The sequence below is a fragment of the Corvus moneduloides genome, chromosome 3, assembly GCF_009650955.1.
Source record: "Corvus moneduloides isolate bCorMon1 chromosome 3, bCorMon1.pri, whole genome shotgun sequence".
NCBI classification, from domain to species: Eukaryota; Metazoa; Chordata; class Aves; order Passeriformes; family Corvidae; genus Corvus; species Corvus moneduloides.
The window spans coordinates 15868365-15880948 of NC_045478.1; the positions used below are offsets into that span (position 1 = coordinate 15868365).

Below are 12584 nucleotides of genomic sequence, written 5' to 3' on the forward strand. Positions count from 1 at the left end.
TTGTGAAGAGAATTAATACACTCACGTTTTTAAAAGTGTGTCTAGGATGCTTTTTGCTATGATTTTTACAGCTCCATTTTACTCTTTAAAAGGTATAACTACATGTTATCCCAAGACCATACTCTGCTATTAATCAAAGTAACTACTTTCTCATCATTCTATCTCCGGCTCTACTGGAAAAATGTCCCTATCCTGAGGCTGCAGTATAGCCTTGGCTAAGAACTTGATGCATCACACTAGAGTTTAAAAAATCAATTTTCCACTGACTTAATGGGAACAGTATAGGCCTTATGGCTCAGCATAACTAATTCTGTGAGAATTCTGAATTACTTATATTCCAAATTCCTTTATCTTCTTTCCTCTGAATAAGGTAATTTGAATGAAATTATCTTAACAAGTTGTAAAGTTATTTCACTTATGTCTGAAAATGCAAGAGCTGAAATTCTGATGAAGTTCAAGAGAACAGACAACTACAAAAAAATGTCAACTGTCAGACACTGGAAAAACTTTGCAATTACAGATTAGGAACTAATTCTTACATGTTAGTTAATTATTGAGATAATTATTAAATTAACTAAAGCAGCATTTGATTATATTTTCTAGCCAGTGGTGCAACACTCTATTGTAATAAATGTATTTATGCTGACATAGAGAAGAACAACAGTGAAATGTGATAAGCAAACAATACAAAGATAATAAGCCTGTCTTACCAAATAATCTATTTATCCTCCAGTAATTTACAGAAACCATTTTTAGTCTACATACATATTTTTCTCCTTCCTTCAATGTCCTAGAACAATAGCTGCCAGTCACTTCCTGTTTGCTCACTAGTAAACAAAGCATAAGCTCAGTAAGTTTGCTCGCCATAGGCTCTGAAATTTTTTAAAAACATATCATCATTTGAGTCCTAAGTTGCTGTTATTTCAAATAGAAAATGTCCTTGGGGCATAAACAAATAGATTTCAGCTTCTTCAAGAAAACTCCTATGCTCATACAGTCTAATGTGTGTTTCTTAATAGTTCCAGGTAAGTTTAGAATGCTAAATAAATATACTAGTAATAATCCTTTAAAATATAGTGCTACCCTTTGCTCAACTAAGTAAATATCTAAATCTTACATCTCTTTCTCTGCTTACCTTCTATATTTCAGCCCTGCTTTTAAAGCTTCTCAAATGTTGTTTTGTATATGGAGTCAAGAACACGTGGTATGTGAAACCACAAACAGAAGGGATGACTCAATTCACAAAAAAACCCAACAAACAAACAAAAACCCCAAAGTCTTGTTTATTGAGCTAACATGTTTTTTGAGTATCCTATGCCTTCCAACACGTAATATTAATACACTCGCTAAATGTATCTATTGTACCAAGAATAATCCTATATATAAATAGGAAGAAAAACATACCCCTTTTACTCCTTTCAGATCTCCCTTCAGCAAACTGTCCAATGGAAAAGTGATTATGTTATTCATATTCTGAATCTGTAACAAGAAAATTACACCAAATCAGTTAATATTTTTAGACACAGAACATAAACTGTCGTAATACACACATTTCAGAAAGTTTCACAAGGAAATCTTACATATTATTTTCCGGCCCCTGCCTTATGGAGATGTTTATCAGCACAACCAGTAATCAAAGATGAAAGCAACGTGAGTTAATTAAACTCACTCTGGAAACACTATACCCCAAGCCAGCAGGAAACCTCCAGAATTATTGCTGATTATAAACATCTCATCCAACAGTGACTGCAAAGTAAGACCACTATTTTTTACATTGCCTTATTTCCCTGTTTAAATTAAATGAAAACAATCATACAGTTTTCTAGCACTGATAATTTTAAGTTCATGAGCATATTTTATATTAACCTTGTTCACTTTCCAGCCTCTTCAGAACTATTCCATTAAACATATTTGCTACTCTCCCAATACATGGCATCTTACTCTGAGAGAAGTTATAAAGACAAAGAATGCTGGTCTGTAAGATAGCCACCATTCCAATATTTTCCATTTGTTTTTAAGAAGCAATACATCTGCCTTATTCATCTCATGCGAACTTGGAAATAAAAATTTTATGAGATCTTTAGTATGTAAGTAATTCAAGAGAAAATAAGTACTTCAAGAAGATTAAAATTATTTCAAACTAAGACAATGGTAAAATAATCATGGTTTTAGTTAAGTATCCGTAATGTTTTGATACGGAAAAAGAATGAACAAAGACTGTAGGAATAAAACAGTTAGGGAAAGACTGCATACCCACTCCTTTTTGATTCTGGGAAAAAATTCAAGGTATGGGCCATAATGTCTAGGCAGAGTGTTTAAACTGTACCAAACCAAATGGATTGGTTGCTCTGAGGAGCAAAATCCAGACTACGTTAGTGTTGGGGTCCCTCCCCCCTGCCATGGAGCCCTGGGAGAGGGGCCCTGGGGGCGAGACACGGGGTTTCCCTGCCCCTGGTCAGCCTCGTTCCCCATTTGTTGGGGAAGATGAAACAGGAAAGCCTTATAAATATGATTGCCTGACAAAAGATTTTGGGAATATGAAAACTACAGGCGACATCGAAATGAAAGCCACTTTTGAAATACCAAGTCTTAGTTACTGAACAACTGGAAAACAATGGTATGGCCAACTGAAGGTAATCCCCTCTTGATTGAACAATACCCTCTGCTTGCAGGCAGGTCCAAGGGTCAGAGCAGACCCTACTAGCTCAGCAGAAGGGGTCCAAAGAGTAGTTTTTAGAAGTTAAGATGTAACACTCTATGGTAATATAAGAACTCTTATAGGCTGTATGTAAATGCTATAGAATTTGTATCTTGTATTAGATTGGTTTGTGACAATTAGAATATTCAGTATAGAAAATGATTTATTGTATTGTAACCAGGACTTCAGTATTCCACTCTTACACGCTCTTGACTCTTACTCTCTCTCTTACTCTTACACACTCTTACTCTCTCTTCACACACACTTCTTCACTCTCATTCCTCTCGCTCTCTCTCTGTCTTACCCGCTTACGCTCTTGCTCTCTTGGGCCTGCTCAGAGCTGCCAGCTGCAGCTCTAAGCAGTGCCCCTATACCCATGCCCTTTGCAATAAACCGCATGTTCCAAGATCTGCTTATAGAGATCTCTCGTCACCGTCCGTCTACGCCTGGTCCAGACTGAACCCCAAAGTTCCTACAGTCTGGCGCCCATCGTTATTGCCGAACCCACACCCAGAACCTGCAGTCTGGCTCATAACGTGATTGAAGGCCCGGTTCAGCTTTCTCCATCTGTGGGAGACTTCTCCATGGATGGCAACTAAAAGACCAGTTATAGCCACCTAGAACATGTCGTGAGCACGGCATACCATTGCTGCGCATCGTAAAAGCCGGAGCTCTATAATTCTGCTGAGGCAGCCTTCGAGCACGGGGTGGAGCTCTTGGAGGGAATTGCCTGGCAGTCTTCGAGCACGGGCGGCCACCGCTGCGCAGCGGCTCCCTGGAGCTCTTTGAGGAAGTTTGCCGTGGCACCCCTCGAGCACGGACACGCTGCTAAGCAGTGCCGACCGGAGCTCTACGGAGGGACCCTGCCGCGCGCCCCAAGCACAGGCAAGTAGTGCTCAGCACCGCCCGCACTGGAGCTCAGTGTGGACCCAGCTGTGAGGTCCTGAGCACGGAAAGCCGTTGCCAAGCGACGCCTAAAACCAGAGCTCTGAGAAAGGACCCAAAAGCAGCATCCTGAGCGCTGAGTGGAGTGCCTGGCCAGCCCCCCACGACGGACCTCTGACTAAGGACACTGCTCCTGCGACATCATCTAAGTGAGTATCATACTGGTCTAATAATGGGACAAATTCACTCTGCCCATGACAGAGATCTCTATAAGCAACTTAAGCATTTACTTATAAGCTCTGGTTCAAGACAATTACCTAAACAGGAGCTAAAAAACCTCTTAGAATGGACTCTGATTAATTTCCCAAATGCTGACCGTTCAGCAGTCTACACCAGAGACTTTTGGGACTCAGTGGGAATCAAATTATTTAATGCCATATCACGCTGGGACAAGAGTACCGCAGAACTCATCCCAGCTTGTGCAGCGTTAACGGAACTATTCGCCGCGCCCCCCCCACCGCCGCGCAGCTCCGCCCCGCCCCCTCACCCGCCGCCGCCTCAATCGGCTGTGCCGGAGTCACTGAGCCAGTCCCCCGCGGCCCCGCCGCCTCCTCGCCCGCCGCCACCGAGATCGGCTGCGCCACTCGCGAGCTCTGCCGTGCCGCTCCCGAGCTCTGCCGTGTCATCATCGCCCCTGCCGGGTCCCATCCCCGCGCCGCAGCCGCCCCTGCCGGGTCCCATCCCTGCGCCGCAGCTGCCCCCGCCGGGGTCCCCCGACACCGTGCAGCCGTATCCCTCCGCCGCCCAGCCGTATCCCTCCGCGCAGCGCAGCCTCGCCTCAGAAGCCGCGAGCAGGGGGGGAAGGGATGGGAATGATGCAGCTCCAGTGGCAGGGGAGACAGAGAGCCGCTCTGCCGGAGCTGATGCTTTAAATCTAACACAAGTAAACTCTGAAAAGCAGCCAGATTTATTTGCAATGAGCCCCAGAGTCCCGCCAGCGAGCGACGGGGATCTTGCAACCCAGAAAGAGAAAACGAGTTCTGAGAGTTTGTCAGTGCTACCTTCTGAATCAAAAAATCCTCCAAAGTGCTCAGATTATTCTCAATTAACAGATTGCCATGAAATAAGACCCCAAATCTATAAAGATGAAAGTCTTAGTCTATTAACTAAGCCTGTGATAGCTAGCCAACAGCCTGACAGTCCTAAAACGTGGGCTCCCATCCCCACTCTCGAAATTAAAGAACTAAAAAGAACTGTAAGATACAGTGGCATTTGCTCACCGTATCTTAAACAACTGCTAAAAAGTACCCTAAAAGGAACACATCAAACTTTAAAACGCATTTTAAATCAACAGAAAGGGGGAAAAGCCCAGGCTACACCTCAAAGAAGGTTGAATAAAGCCTTGTATGTTTTTAATTTCTTGAACAGCTCTGCAGAAGAGCCTGACCCCCTCATTTTCAGACATTTCTTAAACAACAAAAAAGCAAAACTGAAAAAACACCCCCCAGTTTTTAAGAATTTGGAATCAGGAAAAATAGAAAGACCATATGATCTTATAATGTGGGGAAAGGGATTTGCATGTCTCTCCACAGGTGAAGGAACCAAGTGGATTCCAGCAAAGAACGTGAAGCTGTACCACACATCAAAGCCCGTTGTCGGTTCCACTTCAGCCAGTGACCCCGCGAGTGGAAGCCGAGAAGCCAGCACTGAAATGTGAACTAGGCAGAACCACTGAGAGAAGATTGTCTGCCAAAAACAGCTCAAGAAAAGAATGGAGTTTTAGCATTATTTGTGCAAATGCATGTTGCTTTTATTCTTATGTTTTTGTTTTTGTAGTGAAGCTTTACCTGTAAATCAACCAAAGACAAATGTCTGGGTTGCCTTAGCCAAATCTGCAGGCTCCGATACCATCTGTCTATCTGACACAAGCCCTGACAAACCTTTTTCAACCTGTTTAGTTGGAATACCTTTTCCAGAAGGTTTTGATAATGTTACTCTTGATAAGTACTGGCCATATGACGATCATCATGTATCTCCAACTCCCAGCCATAGACACCAAACTTATATTGATTATCTTTTATTAGCACATGGGCATGGCTGTGAAGATTTTGAAAGATTATGCTGTATGAACCTATCCGATCATTCTGTTTCCATTCACAAACAGTTACAAAACCTAAGGGACCTAGCTAACCAAATTACAACAGATGACTCGTCTTGGCTAGACAGTTTGTTTGATGGTTGGAGCTTTGCACCTTGGCTAAGAGAACTCTGTAAAATAGGCTTGATTATTCTAGTAGCAATAATTATAGTTTTAGTAGCAGTACCTTGTATACTTCAGTGTGTGCAAAAAATAATGAGTAGGACTATGTCTAATATCTTAATTGTTCATCAGAAAGGGGGAAGATGAAACAGGAAAGCCTTATAAATATGATTGCCTGACAAAAGATTTTGGGAATATGAAAACTACAGGCGACATCGAAATGAAAGCCACTTTTGAAATACCAAGTCTTAGTTACTGAACAACTGGAAAACAATGGTATGGCCAACTGAAGGTAATCCCCTCTTGATTGAACAATACCCTCTGCTTGCAGGCAGGTCCAAGGGTCAGAGCAGACCCTACTAGCTCAGCAGAAGGGGTCCAAAGAGTAGTTTTTAGAAGTTAAGATGTAACACTCTATGGTAATATAAGAACTCTTATAGGCTGTATGTAAATGCTATAGGATTTGTATCTTGTATTAGATTGGTTTGTGACAATTAGAATATTCAGTATAGAAATGATTTATTGTATTGTAACCAGGACTTCAGTATTCCACTCTTACACACTCTTGACTCTCACTCTCTCTCTTACTCTTACACACTCTTACTCTCTCTTCACACACACTTCTTCACTCTCATTCCTCTCGCTCTCTCTCTCTCTTACTCGCTCACTCTCTTGCTCTCTTGGGCCTGCTCAGAGCTGCCAGCTGCAGCTCTAAGCAGTGCCCCTATACCCACACCCTTTGCAATAAACCGCATGTTCCTAGATCTGCTTATAGAGATCTCCCGTCCCCGTCGCTGTCCGTCTCCGACCGTCTACGCCCTGTCCAGACTGAACCCACCAGAGTCCTTACACCCATTGGTTGGTTTGTGTTCCCCTGCGCGGGCAAGGACCCTCGGGTCCCGTGACTGAGAGTTCCTGAGCAGAGCCCCAGCCATGCGGCTGGAGAAATAAACATCTCTGAAACATCTACCACGAATCTGTCCACATATATTTCCTTTCCACAGGACTCCTGGTTTGATATAGGCGTGTTACAGTAATCCCCGCTGTAACAACTGGTGGAGAATGCGGGCAAGACACCGATCCCTGAGGAAGATTCATGAGTAAAATAACCACTCTAGACCTCTCTCTTCTCATCTTGGTTTGGATATTCTCTCTGGACTATGGAAGAATCGTGGGAAATGGGGCTCTCTGAGCCACAGAAAAAAATGTACCTAGAAGTAAAAGGAATCCTTGAACAACAAAACAAAAAAGTAATGCAACCGGGAGATCTAGAACATTTTTTTAACTAGCTTTTCAAAAATTTCTTCTATATTTCTTGAGACTTACTTTTTAATATTGAACCCCCTGGAACTAGTCAAGAGTGTTTTTGGCACGAGATCTTGTGGGAGATGAAAGATCAAACAGAACATGCATTAGTGATTGAACCCTTGCATGGATCCCTTGTGGTCAGTGAAGCTATTCAGGAGCATTTATATGGTCCTATTACCCCTAAAGCAAAGGACGGCCATAGTCCCGTGGCCGAGGCCGCGCGGCCGCCATCCCGGGAGCACATGACTGCAGCCGTGCCGGCGGAGGTGCCTGCCCTGGATGCACCCGGCCCCCTCGGGAGCGCACGCCTTATCGCGGACCCCATCCCTGTCTCGGGGTCCCCGGCCACGCGACTGCGAGTGAGGGAGCGATGCCGCAGGCGCCGCGGGTGCCGTGGGCCACGAGCAGCCAGGAACCAGGCATCAGCGTGGCAGGCCGCTCTGAGCACACGGCTCGGAGAGCCCTGCGGAGGGAGAAGCGGCGGTTTCCACAGCGACACGAGAAGCCGCGCAGCGCCGAGCAGAAACAGGGCCGCTCTCAAAGCAGCGTGGAGCCAGCGGAGCGGAACCGCTCACAGGGTGCGAAGCCAGCGGCGATGGCAACGCGGGGCCGCGCAGCGCCCAGACACGCGCCGGAGCAGCGCCGCTCGGAGAGCGAGGAGCAGCCCCAACGCGGGGCCCCGACCGAGACGTCGGAGTCGGCGAGGCGGAGGCCACACGGGACCAGCAGCCACGACGAACACGCAAGCACGTGATAGGAAGAGTTACAGCAACGAAAATCACAGGAACTGTGAAATGGTACAATGTAAAAAACAACTATGGATTTATAACACAAGATGATACAGGGGAAGATCTATTCATCCATAGAACTGCCATTAAAAGGAATAACCCTAAAAATTACCTGCAAAGTGTAGGAGATGGGGAAGTTGTACAATTTGATATAGTGCAAGGAAAGAAGGGTTTACAAGCAGCGAATGTTACTGGGCCTGGAGGTATTCCCGTCAAAGGCAGCCGTTATGCACAAAATTATAAACAATATCCATTCTAGCAATTTCCCTACCCACAACCTACTTCCCCCTTTTACCCTATACCCAATATGAACCCCTTCCTAAGTTTACCCCATCCCCAGTTTATTCCTAATCCGTTTTTCACCCCATGGCTTCCCTATACAATTCCATTTCCCTACAATTCCTCTCTGATGCCGAGGGGGGGATGAAAAGAGGGAGGGAAGAAATTAAACCCTCTCCTGCCTCAGTTTCCCCACAAAACATGCCCGGAGAGTTCTGTCTCCCTTCTGTCAGCCCTAAGATGTTCCGGAGAATCTGTTTGGACATTTAAAGACTCAGGAGGGTGGCTTGTTTTGTCTTGAAACTGTTCTTGTTATGTTTATCCAGTTGTTTTCATTCTCCTTTTATTAAAATAAAATGGGTGAGATGTTGGGGTCCCTCCCCCTGCCATGTAGCCCTGGGAGAGGGGCCCTGGGGGGGAGGCACGGCGTTTCCCTGCCCCTGGTCAGCTTCATTTCCCATTGGTTGGTTTGTGTTCCCTGGTGTGGTCAAGGACCCTCGGGTCCCGTGACTGCAGAGTTCCTGAGCAGAGCCCCAGCCATGCGGCTGGAGAAATAAACATCTCTGAAACATCTACCACGAATCTGTCCATATATATTTCGTTTCCACGGGACTCCTGGTTTGATATATGCGTGTTACAGTAATCCCCGCTGTAACACGTTAGAATAGCACGATGAGAAAAAAAATCAGAATAACTTTTGCAGCAGTTCAGTTAAAGTTGCCCTTGCATAAGCTATTTCTTTTCTTGGTATTTTATGCTGTTGTTTTAAAATGCCGTTTTTTTAAAGAAGCTCTGAAATCCCTATATGAAGATGGATTTCAGATGTTCAAATTACAGAAAGAACTTTGCATCATGTAGGAACAAACGCTTCTATTTCTTCAGGAATAATGTCAGGGACATCGAAGTCTTTTTTTAGCATAACCCATCCAGAGATGAAAAAAACCTAAAATTTTAAGAAAAAAATATTTACAGTTATGGATGGTTCAGTCTTCCCAGAACTGAAAAATACAAAATATTATCACCTTGTAGTTACTTGGTGACCTCACTAAAACAGACTTGGTGATACATAATAGCTATTGTTAAACAAGCAAAGCCTTGATGTCCCCATCTTTCCTCCTCAAAGAAACTACCTTACTGCATTTGCTTGAAATTTCAGCCACTAGTAAAAGTGAACCTTCATTAATTTTAAAGGTTACACAGATTGTCTCTGCATGGGAAGGCTAAAGAAATATAGAAAATCTGGTCTTTTAAACTCTTAACACAAATCACATTTCTCCTCCTCCACCCTACTGTTTCTCCTCTCCAACAAGCTGCAGGACTCAACCACAGCCCTTCAGAATCAACAAGTTAAATTTCAGCTCTGCGTTGCTTTGGGTTTTTTTAAGTACTTCATGTAAAAATTGAATGAGCAACATGTACACAAGCTTAGCTGGCAGTGCTGGAAACCATCCATATCCTAAGTCCCCAGCAGTACTACCACAGGCGCATATCAACACAACCATTCTCAAGGGTAATAAAATTTTATGTTGTAAATACAGGAGATAAGTGAAAAAGTTTAAACAACACAAAACCTAGGTAAAAAAAACCCAGACACTTCTAGAAGTTGCAAGTGCACAACCAGAATGGTTATTCAGGTGGAAAAGCAGAAGAGGTCTCTTCCAAGATATCATTCCATGCAAAGTTTTCTACTTTGTTATTCTATTAGTATGATGTAGTCAAATCTCTAACTTAAGGATCAATACTTTCATAGACTCCATTTAATTATTCTTCAGGTTTAGTGGACAGAAATAAAGAACAAAGTATTTCTCAACAGCAGACTCAAGACAATTGATTTTTCTTTAAGTCAGAAAAGAAAAAAACATCTAAAGTATTATCCCAAACATACTCATATAAACATCAATCAGACTCCCAAACCGTTATGGATATTTGCTAGAATTTCACATCACATGGCCTGGACTCCAAAGCAACTTAAAAAAACTCTACATTCTTTTTAAAAGCTTAGAGAATGTTTGCCTATTCAAATTAATTCCCTTTGTGTGCTATCACTTGTACATTATTATCAGTCTATTGTATTCCCTATGCTCCTATTCTATTTGTAACAAAAGTAAACACACATAATGCATGAACTTGTAATTATTAACCCAGTTAGATGAATCATACTCCTTCATATTTATAAGTCAGCAAGAAATATACAGATGAAAGATCTTACATGTTTTTCTGCTCTTTCTTGAGTATCTTAAGCTGAGCTATCTAAAAATATAGACCCATTTTTGGCACGCAGAGAAGCATTAATATGCTGCAGTTCCTACTCTGTGCAGAGTACAAGCAGCTAGAATGTGTGCAACAGCCTCTACATTTTGACTACTTTATGTTTTAAAATATTATTTAAAAATATATATATACAAAGGTGCAGGAAATCTTCACAGAAATTAGAGTAATCCTGTCTCAGAGAAACACTAGCAAATTCTGTATGTTAAAAAAAAAAAAGAAAAAAAAACCAGTTGACCTCGTTTCCACTTCCAACATTGCTGCTTTGGTACTTGCGGTTTTCCTCTGACAGTTTCCAACAAGATGACAGGGTAAAAAATTAAAACTTCCTAAGTTGGAGCACGCTCAGAAAAGAAGAAATGGCAGGGGAGAGAACATATAAACAAAACACATAGCTGCCAGAAGTGCTCATAGAGGCAACAAGCAAGCCAGCATTTGTGAAGGGGAAAGATGTTCAAGTGGTTTAAGGGCCTATGGCTAAACATTTAAGTTTGCTGTTTGCCAGCCCTTCTGATTCCTTTAAAGTAAAGCTCTTTTCCATAAGAGCTTAGGATACTGGTGCCTGCAGTACTTCTGTAGGGTTTTGTTTTTTAAGTCCAACCAAAAAGGGGGAAAAAAGCGCCTTTTCAGTATACTTCAGAAGTTAAATACTTTTCTTAACATGCAGAACTTAAAACTTTTTCAGTTTAAACTAAAATTCAGGCAGATATGTCTCCTATTGCCATTACTAAACTTTAGATGCAGTCCCTCTACCTGGCTGTGGGCTTCTCTACCATCAATGAGCTCAGGTGTGTGCAGATAATGGCAGTACTGCCTGCTGACAAATCATTGTTTATTTTCTTTTTTTTATGGCAAGTGCTATTGGATTTAATAGTTTCCAATAATTTTCCCAGTGACGTGAGCATCAGTAGCACAAGGCCAATCAACACAGCAGAGAGAAAGTGGAAATCAGAACACCCACTATAGATGAGACATTGTGTGAACTTTAAGCTTTAGCATCTACGCCCAAGACTTCAGAAAAACGTGTAACCAAGACTGGTGGCACAAACTTCCATCTGTACACTGTGCCTTCCCCTTGCACACAAGGTCACAGTGCTGCCCTTCCTCTGTCCTCACCCCCTCTCCCCTGCAGCACAGGTGTGACTGAGCTGGGGTATCACCTACCACTCATTATGCCACAGGGAAAATGACTCCAGCAGAACAGGAACTGAGCACTACTAAGTGCCCACATGGAGCTGCTGGCACAGCTGCCTCAAAAAATGCCTTCACACAAGATACCAAGTGCTGCCACCATGTACTACTTAGAGACAGCCCTGTTACCACCACCAATACTCAAACTACAAACTAGGAACTTCTCTATTAGGAAGTATTTCACAGGAAATCTTAAAAGCATAAAATGAAGAGTTGCAAAAGCAAAGGAAGGAAGAAACTTGTGGTTATTCTAGCCCTCTTTCCTTGCCAGTGGAGAATTCCAGACTGCACATTTTCTAACCTAGGTTGAAAGACCTAAGTGGTAGGCTTCTATCACTTTCTCTGGGACACTTCACCTTAAATTTTCAGAGTGAGATCCCATTTACATGCAATTTACTATTTGCCTGCTCCACAAAGTTATCTGTGAAGCAAACCATAAATTTAAAATTCTTCAAAATTTTCTTCATAAACCAATCCATTGAAGCCCTAATCATGTTTTATTACTACCCTCCAAATTTCCTCCAGTTGGATCAATACTCTTTGGCAAAAAAATAAAGATGTGGTTCCAGGTGGAGCTGAACCCATGCTGCTAAGGAGGAATTATTAGATCTTGGCTTATATCTCTACAAGCGTAAGTCAAACAGTACTCTTTATTTTTTTCCTCTCATTGTTAGCCAAGTTTTCCTTAAGTGTACTGATGTAAAACAGAAACCTCACAACTTAAATCATTAAGCTCCACAGACAATACTCCAATCTCAAATACGTATACCTGTAGAATTTTTTCATGGACTTAAATGAGTCCTTCTAAAGAAAAATATGTTTGTGAAGGTTCCGGCACCAAACATTGGTTTTTAAAACCTTGGTCTAAACAAAGAAAATTCTGGGCATAAATTTCTCAACTTTATTA

The 12584-nt window shown here is 42.6% G+C and overlaps 1 protein-coding gene across 5 annotated transcripts in view; it reads right to left on the reverse strand.

The window, feature by feature from the left end:
* The window catches only part of ASAP2 (ArfGAP with SH3 domain, ankyrin repeat and PH domain 2), a 94501-nt gene that overhangs the window by 54535 nt on the left and 27382 nt on the right, over positions 1 to 12584 (reverse strand). For all 5 annotated transcript variants that reach the window (XM_032104309.1, XM_032104315.1, XM_032104311.1 and 2 more), the window contains exon 4: positions 1405 to 1479. In XM_032104309.1, coding sequence (XP_031960200.1) covers positions 1405 to 1479 — 75 coding nt within the window. The remainder of the gene's footprint in view (positions 1 to 1404; positions 1480 to 12584) is intronic.